This window comes from Furipterus horrens, unplaced genomic scaffold, assembly GCF_987537825.1.
Source record: "Furipterus horrens unplaced genomic scaffold, mFurHor1.1.pri manual_scaffold_12, whole genome shotgun sequence".
NCBI classification, from domain to species: Eukaryota; Metazoa; Chordata; class Mammalia; order Chiroptera; family Furipteridae; genus Furipterus; species Furipterus horrens.
The window spans coordinates 3,306,656-3,318,880 of NW_028327182.1; the positions used below are offsets into that span (position 1 = coordinate 3,306,656).

Consider the following 12,225-nt stretch of genomic DNA (forward strand, 5'->3'; position numbering starts at 1 on the left):
ACGGAAGAGGGCCCTTCACGCTGACACGGCAAGAACAGCAGGACCATTTGCTATACTGGTCGGGGAAAACGGTCACAATGAGCACCACACCCCCAAGGCCAGCAGTGACAGGAGTGATCTGAGAGGGGCGGGGCCGGCGGGTGCGTGGGCACTGCGTGGCCTTCCTCTGCCAGGTCACCGCTCCACAGCCTGGGAAGCCACTCGCCTGCTGGGGGCCTTCCTTCCCCACCGACCAACTTAGTGTCGGGGCAGTGAAGCTACTGTCTATGTTCTCAGCCAGCACTCCTGCGTTATGTCACTGTCCCTTGACCAGCCCTGAAGAGCAAATATCCTCTGTCCTTTGGACACGTTGTTTAAAACAGGCGATCTGCAATCAGGCAGGACTGATTCCTGACCCCTGGGGGTTAATCAGAGGTGCTCTGATTAATCTGAGGACTGGTGCGTGGCCTTTTCCTGATGGGGCCCTTGGCCTGTCCCTTCCGTCCAGCTGTCCCACAACAAGCCTCCCAGCCTTGGACAGAACCAAGGCACTGTCCTAGAATGAAAGATGCCATGTATACACATACATGGTAGTAACGCCATTGACGGGTGGTAAGTTATTCTGTTTAGAAGTTACTTTCCTAGAAGCAAAAAATTATGTTGGTTGAATTTAGTCGTTGGAATATTTGTAATAAAATAGCAGGGTAATAGGGCCTGCTGGGTTTAGTTTAGCAGAAGAAAAGATCGATGGTTTTCTGGTAAAAGCTGACGTCCTTTTATTGGGAGGAAGAGACCAACATGCCATGTGTTGATCTACTGCCCTACGTTGCAGCAATTGCAAAAAAGGCCCATCCGTTTCCAGCACAGTAGCGTGCGGCTGTCTGCCTGGTCCGTTAAGAAAACACCATAACACACAGGAGTCACTCAGTCCTGGTGTTCTGGGACTATTTAGAAAATTTAAAAACTGCCATTCTTTCCGAGGGCTTTTCACTTACAGTTCCCACGCGTTTTCTCTTCTGCTCATCTGTGTCTTTAAAATGCTCATCTTTCATTCAGCTCTAATTCTATCTCAAGTGCTGTTAATGCACTTAATTTGGTCTGACCTTTTCATTTCCATTTCTAAGCTGTTCGAAGCGCGGGGCCCCTGGGGCTTGCAGAAGCTCCTGGACTCCGGGGGCAGACGGGAGACGTTCTGAGGAAGCTAGCGGGTCTGACGCCCGTTCCGGCCACAGGCACGCACGGCCCTCCTGCGGGCCGACGACGTCCTGCCCTGAGAACTCAGGTCTGTGCTGAGAGCACCCATCTTCCCCCAAGACGCACCTGGGCGGCCTCACCTGGTCACCGGCTGGTGCAGACGACAAAGGCAGTTGGCCGGGGGAGGAGGGGCTGGAACCCAGGAGCCCTGCGTCCTCCTGCAGACGGCAGCCCACCCCGGGCCATGGGAACTTCTCCGTGGTTCGACCTCCCAGAGGGGGCTCCTCTGTGTAATGCTCACAGGATGCCCCGCCCTGTCACGTAAACATGGGGCCTACATATTACTCTCATGTCTGGGTCCCCGCAGAGCCTGGTTAGCAGTAGGTGTTCAGTAGATATTTGCTAAGCTGAAACGAATTAATGTTACCAACAACTAACAATACTTTTTCCATTCTATAAGGTTACTTACTAGTCACTAACCTAAGACTATTCAAACAATGCATTTTAACACCAAACTTCTGGACAGCTATTCCAACCCTAGGAGCTAAGGCAGGCGGGGCAGCTGAACGCAAAGGACCCTGGAAGCCAGCGGCGCAGGTGCCTGGGGCCGGGATGAGCCATTGCAGGGAGGAGCCGAAGGCTGGGCCACCAGGGGAAACCTGGCCCGAGGCAGAGCTCTGCCCCCGCTGCCCCTGCTTTCGGCCCCTGTGTAACGAAGCACACTGCCACCCGTCACAGACCAAGGCAGGTCTAGCTCCGGCCGTCCCTCCCAGTCCAAGTACTGTCCACGGTACGGTCTGTGTCTTGGATAACGCGGTCATTCCCAGACCCACTTGGCCTTGCACCACACGCAGGGAAGGCTCTGTCGTGTCCTGCCGCGCGAGACGCTGGTTACGAACCGCGTGGCAGAGAGACGCAGCACCGCGAGGCAAAGCGCCGCAAAGAACAGCGAGCGTCTGCGACAGTCGCATGGACGGCGGCCATGAACAGCCATGGCTCCCCCGCAGCTGCGCCGAGAGCTCCCCGATCCAGCAAGGCCAAGGCCAGCGAGGCCGGCGTCCTGGGCGGGGTGAGCAGGGGCGCGGGGTCACGGGGCGGGCGGGGGACACAGGCAGCCCCACGACGGTGGCTGAGCAGGCACAGTGACCAGCGCTCAGCGCGGCGACGCCTTTGCCAGGCGGGTTTCCCTTTGTGATCAAAAAGCTTCCGCGACACAGAACAAGGTGAACGAAAAACTGTCCCCTTTCTAATAATCACCGTTTTTTAATGGAACAAGAGATACTCGACCACATATTTTAATATTTATGCATTCACTCATTAAATATTCACTGACTGCCTACGTACCAGGCCAATTCCAGACGCTGAGGATACAGCAGCCAGCGTAGCAGCCTCCCTCCGCTCATCACTTCCCTCTACTGTGGGGCAGAGACCACAGGCAATAGAAAATGTTACATTATGTCGGAAAGCAGACCTGTCCAAGGACGGGAAGGCCTTGGACACCCAGAGGGAAAAAAGATGATACGTGGTTAAAACTTCTGAGCAACCCATTAAAATTCTGCTTGCTAGTCTCACAACCTCTCATCTTCTAACATTTAACGTGTGTGTGTATGTGTGTGTGTGTGTGCGCTTCGTAAGTGACTCACGCGTGTAAAGCACGCTCCGGCCGGGCCTCGGTGCGTGGCCTCAGAGCACGCCCTGCATCGGTGAACACAGAGCCCCCGCACACCCGGGGGGCACGAACCGGCCAGGTGTGAACGCTTACCTCAATTAAAAACAAATTAAGAGACATATTAAAAAAAACACACCTGGGCACACCCACGGGACTCACGCACACGTCGGCCTGCCCGCCCTGCCCCATGAGGGCCCTCCTGCGCCGGGGACCAGGCCGCACGACCGAGCCGCACGCCGTGACCCCGAGCGAAACCCTGTCCTGTGACGTGACCGTGCCCCCCTCCGACACCGGGGAGGGCCAGGGAAGCAGGGTGGGGTGATGGCTTCCCGCGGCCTCCCCCGGGGAGTGTCAGCTGCACTCCCGCTGAGACCTCAGGGCTCCCCGCCCCCCGACTGCGCCCCGTGTCGGCACCGCAGAAACAACACCGCAGAAGCCGCCGCACGCGGGGCAGGTCCGGCCTTTCAGGCGAGGGGCCAGGCTGCTAAGGAAGGAAACGCGCCCCGGTGCTCGTTGTCAACAAGGTGGCAGCCGCTAAAGGCAGACGAAGCCGCTGTGTCCCCGTGACTGCACGGGCCACCCCGCCGTCAGGGCTGAAGCCGGAAGGAGCCTGCCCGGCGACAAACCGGGCTGCCCTCACCAGCCCTCGGGGGGACGCGCGTCCCCAAGCCCCCTCAGGGACCCGGGGACTGGATGCCTCTGCCTTAGGAGGCCCCTGAGCAAACGTCTGCGCGGGCCCACCTCTAGCCTGGACGTTACTGTCCTAGGCTCCCCGGACCTCTCGCCTCAGTGGGCCACGGCTCCCGGCCACCGGAAGGGACGGCCACCACCGCGGCAGGGAAGGCAGAGAGCTGGCACTTGTCCTTCGCGTCCTTCCCCCTCATTTCCGTGCTGAACCAATTCCAAGACCTGCGCTTTTGCTTCGCAAATGTGTCTTAAACCACGAAACCTCTTTCACCCCAGCCGCCCCCTCCCCTGGGCCCGGCCGCCCTCGCCCCAGGGCGGCTGCCAACAGCAGGGGCCTCTTCAAACCAGGCTAACCCCGGCCGTTCCCCCGGTCGGCGGAGACGGCGCACCACAAACGCGCCCTCGCCTCTCACTACCTGCCCCCAAAGCACCGGCAGGGCTCCCGCGTGGGCCTCAGAGTCAAGGCCAGGACCCTTTGCAGCGCCGGCCCACGGAGCTCTGCGCGACCCGATGCTGTCGCCTCTCCAGCGCCCTTCCTGCCACAACTGCCCCCTGCCCCCCGTTTACGTGCCTCTGTGGGATCCCTGTCCCCAAAGGGAGCGACCGGAGCCCTAGAAGCAGCTGCTGGGACACAGGGGATGCGGCAGAGGGGGTCCCGGCGGGGCAAAGACGACAAGTGACGGTGTCATTACCAAAACCTTCACCGAGGCTACCCCTGCGGACGCTGAGCACGAGCCGCTGGCGAGGGGGCGCCTGTCAGTTTCCCGCCGATCAGGTTATTCTGACCCCCCGTCCCCCTCACACGTGCACTGTCCTCTCTGGGAGGAAGTGGCTGCAGAGCCCACACATCAGGGGTGGGAGTCAGGCCCCACCTCCTTCATGGCGGACTGACTGCAGAGATCACCTGAAATTCTCTGCAAGGGGGGGTTTGCCTGTTGGTTCTTTCTTTCTTTCTTTCTTTCTATTTCTTCCATCGTATATGTCAGCGTGGACTCGTGAACACACATTCTGTCCTTCGTGTCTGATTCCAATACTGCTCTACCTACTTTGTTTCTCACACCGTGGCTGCTTGCCACAGGGGACTCCTTTATAGAGGCCGCTGGGCTCCCTGGCACGGACCCCATCACTGTATGTTCCTTCTTCCTGGTACTGCCCGGCGCTCTGGGCTCAGGCCGTGCACAAACTTAGCCTGGCATCGGCCCTTTCAGGAGCTCTGGCTGCTGTCGGTGGAGGATGGTGTGAAGCCAAGGTCTGGGTCCTGGGTGTGCCGACTGCTCCCAGGACCAAGAACCACGAATGTGTTTTAAAGAGAAGAGGAGAGCCCTGGCCGGGTGGCCCAGTGGGCTGGAGCATCATCCTGGGGACCAAAAGGTCACTGGTTCTATTCCTGGTCAAGGGCACATACCCAGGTTGTGGGTTTGCTCCCTGGTTGGAATGTGCACAGGAGGCAACCAATTGATGTCTTTCTGTCTGTCTCTCTCTCTCTCTCAAAGCAATGAAAAAAATGTCCTCGGGTGAGGATTAAAAAAAAAGAAAAGAAAGAAAGAAAGAAAAGCAAAGAGAGTAGCTATAGATTGTATCGCTCTCCTTGGGGACCTTTTGGAATATAAACCACAATTCCTTGGTTTGCTTCTTGGACAAAAATAGCGTGTAATAAGTTGGGAGAGATGTTGAAGAATGTAACATAACTAGTGCAGAACTCAATGTGTTACGAAAACCAGAACGCCCTTCAGAAATACAAGGTATGACGATACTAATCAGCGTCAGGTAAGACCCTGAGGGCTCCCAGACTTGTTCCCAGAGTCCTGCTGGCAACACAGGAAAACACTGAGGGAGTTCCACTGGGCGCTGACTCACTGATCTGCTCCTCCTCTATTATCTGATGCTGGCTCCTTTTAACCCCCTGTCAGGCTGCCACGCTGTACCTCTGCATGCACACTGCTGCCCACAGGGCCAGGGAAGTAGAGTTAAGAGTTTCTTTTCTAGAAAGGGGCAGAGATAAAGCCGTTCAAAACTGGAAAGTCATCTCTGGAATGCTAAGATCTTGGCCGGCAGCCTTCCCCTCCCTCACCCGAGGCTTGGGCGAAGGCTGGAGGGCGAGCGCACAGGAAGGCTTCACACATGGGAGGCCCGACGGGCGCCGCGCTCCCTCCACTGGGCAGGAACCCTTCCATCAGAGCCGCCGCGGCCACACGTGACCACAGGGAAGGTCGGGGCTCAGCTGCCCACGTCTCCCAGAGCCCGGGGGCCGCAGACCAGGGAAACGTTCACTGCGGGTCAGAGGGCGGCAGGCAGCCCCTCCCGCATCCACGGGAACAGACTTCAGACGTGGCGGGTCCCTGGGGCGTCAAGCTCACGTCACCTGCACCTGCGTGTTCCCAAGGCCAGGCCAGCACGGAGAGGCCGGGGACTCGGCCATAGCTGCGCCGTCTGTAAGATGGGTCTAAATGAGACGGCCCAGTGGGAAGCCCTGGCCCCGGGCAACCGTCCCGTGCGCCAGCCCTTCCCCCGGATTTGCAGACAGGCGCAAACTGAATCCTCCCAACTCGGTGAGGGCCACTCATGCCGAGACTTTTAGATCATACAGAACACAAAAGGGGTCTACGGGAGACATATCCTTGCACGCGCCATTTGTGTCATTCGTAAGTGCGGGAACAACATGGCTCCAGCCCCTCGCGGCCACAGAATCCCACTTCGTCACTCGCTGTCCTCAGAAACAATGCTGCTGCCTCATGGGGACCAAACGTGGCTGCCCTGCCACTCACACCGCTTTCCGCACGTTCATCTTTCTAGAAAACCGCACCCCCCCTGACATGACGGCATTAGAAGCTGACCCTTGGGTCCTGTTCACCACAGCACGCTCAGAAAAGGTGCTGGGAGACATCTTTCTAAAGGGCAGAATGAATGAAAATACCATGTCATCTTGGTTTCTTTCCAGCAAAGGACTGAAGTTCTCTTATTACTTAGAAAGGTGATGCTGGACACCAACCAGAACACACGGTGGGGGTGTGGAACGAACAGCAGAAGGCTTCACACTGACAACGGAACACCACGGACACAACCTCACAACTAAGAAAGCGGGGTTCGGTCAGGTGCAGCCGCACTGCGTTAGTGGGGACCACGTGATGGCGTCTCGCACCTGTGACCTCTATCCTTGTGTACGTTGGGAACGTGTTTAGAACGACAGAGGGACATAGCTTGAATCTATAATGCGCTGACTTCCTATTGCATCTATTACATCAATTATAACGCGCGCGCACACACACCCCTGCAGAGATGGCCTGAAAGGGCAGCCATGGAGCAGCAGATTAGAAGGAAGTGTTTTGAAGTCAAATGATCTTTCATCTCCCCTGTGGAGACAAAGTGGATTTCTCAAGTGACCTCTGACCGCAAGCGGCAGAGCGAGAACCCGTGAGTCCAATTCTGCTGCAGGGCGTGACGGCCTTTATTCCCTGAGGGGGGCAATCCGAGTCTAACCACGATTCTGTGGGGGTCGACAGGAAGCAAACCCAGGCTCCCGAGTAGAAGCACCTATGAAATTACATCGTCATAGAAGAATAATCCCCACTCGAAGGTTTCTGCTTTTTCATCTCCTCTCTCAGTGACACCCCAGGGACAAGGCTGCGGCCCACCATCTGCGACCTTCCTGCCTGGGGACAGGCTGGCTGTGCACAGGAAATACCAGGCCACCACTGGTCTTGCCTTACAAACCCAACCCCAGCGAGTGGCAACGGGTATCCCCTCTCCGCATGACCCCCGTCCATCTCTGACGTGACCCCCGTCCATCTCTGACGTGTAACAAATCATGTGAATTAATGAGGTACGACCGCCCGACAGCGAGGAGGAGGCGAACTTTTAAAAGCAGGACCATTCTATTGTTGGCATTAACTGGAATCTGAACACGTGATCATCTCTGCTTTGAATCACGGTCTTATTTTTCTCTCTCCTGTGTGAATTTTACTGTTGAAAATATTGAATTTCTTAATATGAAAAGGTTTCACACAAAGCCCAGCATTTTTAGAGGTCTTTTTTTTTAAACAATATTTTTGGAAGCAGAGTAGAAAAATACACCGGCCAAAAGGCACACACTGAAAAGGTCCCTTTCTTTTCTTTGCTGGAAGCACATGCAAGCTGTGTTTATGTGCAGAAAGCGTTTGGGCCCCGGTCGCACAGGCGGATGCTGAGCACAGCTTCTGGGGGAGCAGACCTAACACACGCCCACCTGGGAAAGCAGGGCCGAAGCCCCCAGATCGCTGTCTGCACAGCAGCAATGCTGCAGCTCAGAGGACACCATCCCAACTCTGTGGCTTCTACGGTGAGCCAATGACCTCGCTTTCCCAAGAGTGTCCCCCCCACCCCATGGGAAGCAGCACAGGCAATAGGGGTCTCCCCATGGCCGCCAGGGGTCTCAGGTTCCAGCCCGGGACTTGCACTCACGGCCTCGGGACCCTGGCGGGGAGCTGGCCGGCTTCATCGGCTATAAGACTAGGAAACGACACCTGCCGCCTCACAGGGGACAGGGAAACGACACCTGTCGCCTCACATGGGACAGGGAAACGACACCTGCCGCCTCACAGGGCTGCTGGAAGCGTGACCAGCACACGAGAAACAGCTCCTGGCTGCAGCAGAGTTCAGCAAGGGTTGACGGGACAATGGAGGTGGCGACCTATGCCTTTAGGGTCAACTCCCAGGCTACTCCGCTGGTGGGACACCGAAGTGTCCCTGGCCAAGGGCGGCCGCGCTGTGCGGCTGGCTGGGACGGCTGACCAACCCGTGTGGCGCTGGGCAGATCAGGCCTGCGTGACGCCCTCTCCCGGGGAAACCGGTGGGTTTCTCCAGCACCCATGGGGGCCGGGCTGCTCCCTGGCTTGTCCCCCGCTACGGCCCCTTCAGCTCTCACGACAGCGCCTGGCACACCACTGGCGCTCCACAGACACCTGCGCTTCTGTTTAATAAACGTGGAGCTGGAGGGAAGGGTTTGGAGCTCTGCTGAAAAGAACAACGGGCATCCGACTGCACAGACCCAGGCCAGAACGTGTTGATGTCAGAACCGTCACTGTGAGCACCCACTCAGTGACGACAGAGAACACTGTCCCCTAAGACCGGACGTTATTCCCCTAATGCCGCTCTATCTGGTATCAGAGGGGCAGCTGCCTGCGTCACTGTCAATATACTGACGGCTTCCTTGCAACACTTGGGAGAACATTATATAAAAATTCACGATGGTCACTTACATTTTCACTTACAATTACATTGTCAGTGAAGATACTTAAATTAAAAAAATTATCAAAAAAAACCAATTCCATAGGTAAACAAGCTTGGTGGTGCCCCAGAGACCAGCACATTAGGCTCTAAGTTTTCAGTGAATAAGTCCAGTCTGAGGCTTTAACTTTCCAGCAAATGTGTGGCTAAGCTTTCAGAGAAAGAAAGGAGTAAGAGATAAATGAGTTCTGGTGGCTAAAGAAATACATTGTGATCTATTACAATCTAAAGGCAAATGTTCTGAGAATTCATGACAAATTTAACAATTTCCTATTACAATGTAACATTTTGAAAGCTAAAGCCTAAAACTGTATCCTGGCATCTCAATAAAACAGAGTAACTAAAAATTAACTTGTTATTTCCGACATAGAAACGAACACAAGAATAGAAAGACAATAAAGGTGTTATTTGGGATACAATGAAACATTCTTAGAGAAGCTGAAACATCATCTTTAAAAGAAAAAATATACGGAGAAAACCAGCATGAAACAGCTTTCATTATAGATGGTCAAAGGCAAACTCAGCGTGCAAACACTCAGACACATGCCCCACACCCCCTGCAGGATGGGCCCGACCCCTGACTCGGTTTACCTTGCACCAGGAGCAGGGGTTCCCGGCCCCCGCCGTACGCCAGCATCTCCCGCCGGTAGCGCTCCCCCGTCGCCCTGGGGAGACAAGAGGCTGTTATGGGCCCCGTGTGCACAGCTGGCTGGCCCCGCTCACCTGTCCCGAGCTTCTCAAAAGAAGCCGCACTGGTAACATGATCAGAAAAGCTGCTCCCATACAACCAGTCAGCTCTTGGCTTTCTTGCTTCTAAAAATCTAATTCCAGTTTTTAAATTATCCTATTAAGCAATGCCATACACTCACTGTAAAAGGCTAACTATCCTTCTAGCTGCTTCAGAGCAAGCAAGCCCTTCGTAGCAAGGCCTGCTTCCTGCACGCGCTGTAGAGTAAGTATGTGCTGCCCTGTCCTCCGTCCTCTTTCGGGCTGGTTTACAGTGAGACCTGAAACGGTCGGTGCCATTCTTGGCTTTCATGGAAGGACTGGAGGGGGGCACCTAACAGAGAGGAAAATTAACTCCGTGAGGTGGAAGTGAAGAGAAAGGAGCCGGCAGGAGAGAGCCCATCCCCCGGGGGCCCCGCCGAGGAGAGTAGCTAAGGGAGCAGGAAGCTGGCCCCGGGGGTGTGGGGGGCAGAGGCCGCCCGCTTTCTCCTGCAGACGCTCCTGGCCGACTGGGCTCCGTAAGGGCTACTGTCTGTACCACAGGAGGCAGGTTTTGAAGAATTTTTATGGACAGAAATTCTCCAAATCAGTGGCACCTGACACAAGTGATGCAGTGCTGCTCTGGTGTTTCATAAATGCAAATGACCCCACGCGATGACAGCATAAATGAACTCTGATGTTTTCATCCGTGACTTCTGTAGAAACGACGTATGGCCGAGTTTGCGAACGTGATCGCTAATGGGAATTGTTGGCAGCATTACCACACCAGAAACAGGCTCCTATCAAACTAACGCGGCTGCATCTGGCAGACGGAGCTCAGGGGAAGTGTGCCCTGAAGCAGGAACCGGGGACAGGAGGCCGGGCCTTCTCCCAGACTCCAGCCCGGGGCGTGGCGTCCCTCCCGGGCCCCCGCGCGCCATGCCCCTGGCCTGAGTCACACTCCGGCCGTGGCCTGGCCGTTCTCCGCCTGCTCAGCTTGCGGCTGCCTGGGCCCCTGATGTCAGCTTCCAGCCTGGTCATTTTTCAAAAGTGGGGTCAAAAGGACCTATTGACAGGGGTTGGAAATGTTCTAGTCCACAGAGCATTTTTACTAGCTGACTTTTTACATGTCTATAAAACTATGGTCAGTCCATGTCTAGGCAAGAATGCGTATATAAACAAGACATAAATACTTGGAAATATATGTATTTAATAGCATGTGGTTTTCTAGTAAAGTGGAATTCTTTTAAACAAGATAATATTTTGTCCACTTTATAGAAATCCCCAGTAAAGAATGTAATCCCTCTGATTGTAGTCAGTTTTGGCTTTAGAGCCTTTGCAAATAATAAAATCTGAGCAGCAGACCGAATGTCTGCAAGTGCAAAGGGCTGGAGACAAAATACCATGTGAGCACCAAACTGTAAAACATTTAAAAATTCTATTACATCAGATACAAGTTCAAAAGACATGGGGCTGAATGTGGTGATTAACCACCGAGGAAATCCAACCCAGGTCCGCCCGCGAGGAAGCCGAGGGGTGTGCAGGAGGCCAGGAAAGGACAGGAGTCAGCAGGCCCGACCGTCCTCTCACCCGACCCCTCGTGACCCGGGAGACCTGGAGCACGGGAAGGACCCTCTGCGGACCTCAGTCCCGAGTAGGACACCACCTCCTCCTGCTCCTTGCCCGGTGCGCCCAGAAAACTCCAGGGCCCTGCAGAAGGTGGCGTGTCCCCAAGCACGGAAGGCAGCCACGGTGACGGTCCCCCACGGGGCTGCCCAGAGCCGGAGGGGCTTTTCCTCGTGTGGTGAGGAGACACGATGCTCTCAGCGCCCACCAGACCCGCTCACAATGTGGGGTCTGCTTGCAGCCAGAGGGAAGGAAGGGCCAGGGAGATGTGGACCCTGGGATGGGAGCGCGTCCCCGCGTCCCCGTGTCCCCGCAGGCACAGGTGCAGGCTGTGTCCCGCCACCCCCACCCCCCCACCGTGCAGCAGCGTGACTGACGGCAGGGGATGCGCCTCACCCGGCCCCCCATTACCTGTTAAAAGGATCCTGTAGGAAACACTCCTTCCACACCATGCAGGCGACGGCCCTGGACATCAGGTACGAGTAGTACTTGGCGCCATAGCCCACGAGGTGGCTGAACCGCAGCTGCCAGGCCTGTGGGGAGAGCGGCACACACGGGACAAACAGTCAGCTCCGTGGGCTCAGGCCCCAGGGACGGGGACGCAGAGAAAGCACGCGGGGACGCCACAAGCGTTTCTGCCTACAGCTTGTCACGCGCAGCCTGAGGGACCCTTCCACGTTTTACACGCTGTTACGGGCTGGACTGCGTCCCTCCACGCCCTCCCACGGGAGCCCTACCCCCGGGGCCTCACACTGACTGCGTCTGCAGGGGAGACTTTAAAATGAGGACCCGGTTAAAATGAAACTGCTGGGGTGGGAGCGACCCAACAAGGCCGGTGGCGGAAGGGCACGCGGAGGAACGGCCGCAGGAGGGCGCAGCCGGGCCAAGGGGCGCGGCGAGGCCATACCCGGGCCGAGCATCCTGCCCGGGCCGTCACTGCTGCGCTCCGGCTCTGCGGCGGAAGGCGAAGCGCGCGGCCCCACAGACACGTGGTGGCGGAGCGCACGGCGGAGCGGGGCTGCGCCCTCACACCCGCTCAGCCCGCAGGAGCCCTGGACCTCGGCGGTGGCGGTGACGCGCAGGAGCCCTCTTCCCGGGAACAG

General features: G+C 56.4%; 1 protein-coding gene across 1 annotated transcript in view; it reads right to left on the reverse strand.

The window, feature by feature from the left end:
• MIPEP (mitochondrial intermediate peptidase) overlaps positions 1-12,225 on the reverse strand; it is a 96,910-nt gene that overhangs the window by 11,683 nt on the left and 73,002 nt on the right. Inside the window, exons 17-18 of the mRNA XM_090258723.1 lie at positions 11,534-11,655; positions 9,383-9,456 (exon numbers count right to left, since the gene is read on the reverse strand). Of these exons, the coding sequence (XP_090114849.1) occupies positions 9,383-9,456; positions 11,534-11,655 (196 nt within the window). The remainder of the gene's footprint in view (positions 1-9,382; positions 9,457-11,533; positions 11,656-12,225) is intronic.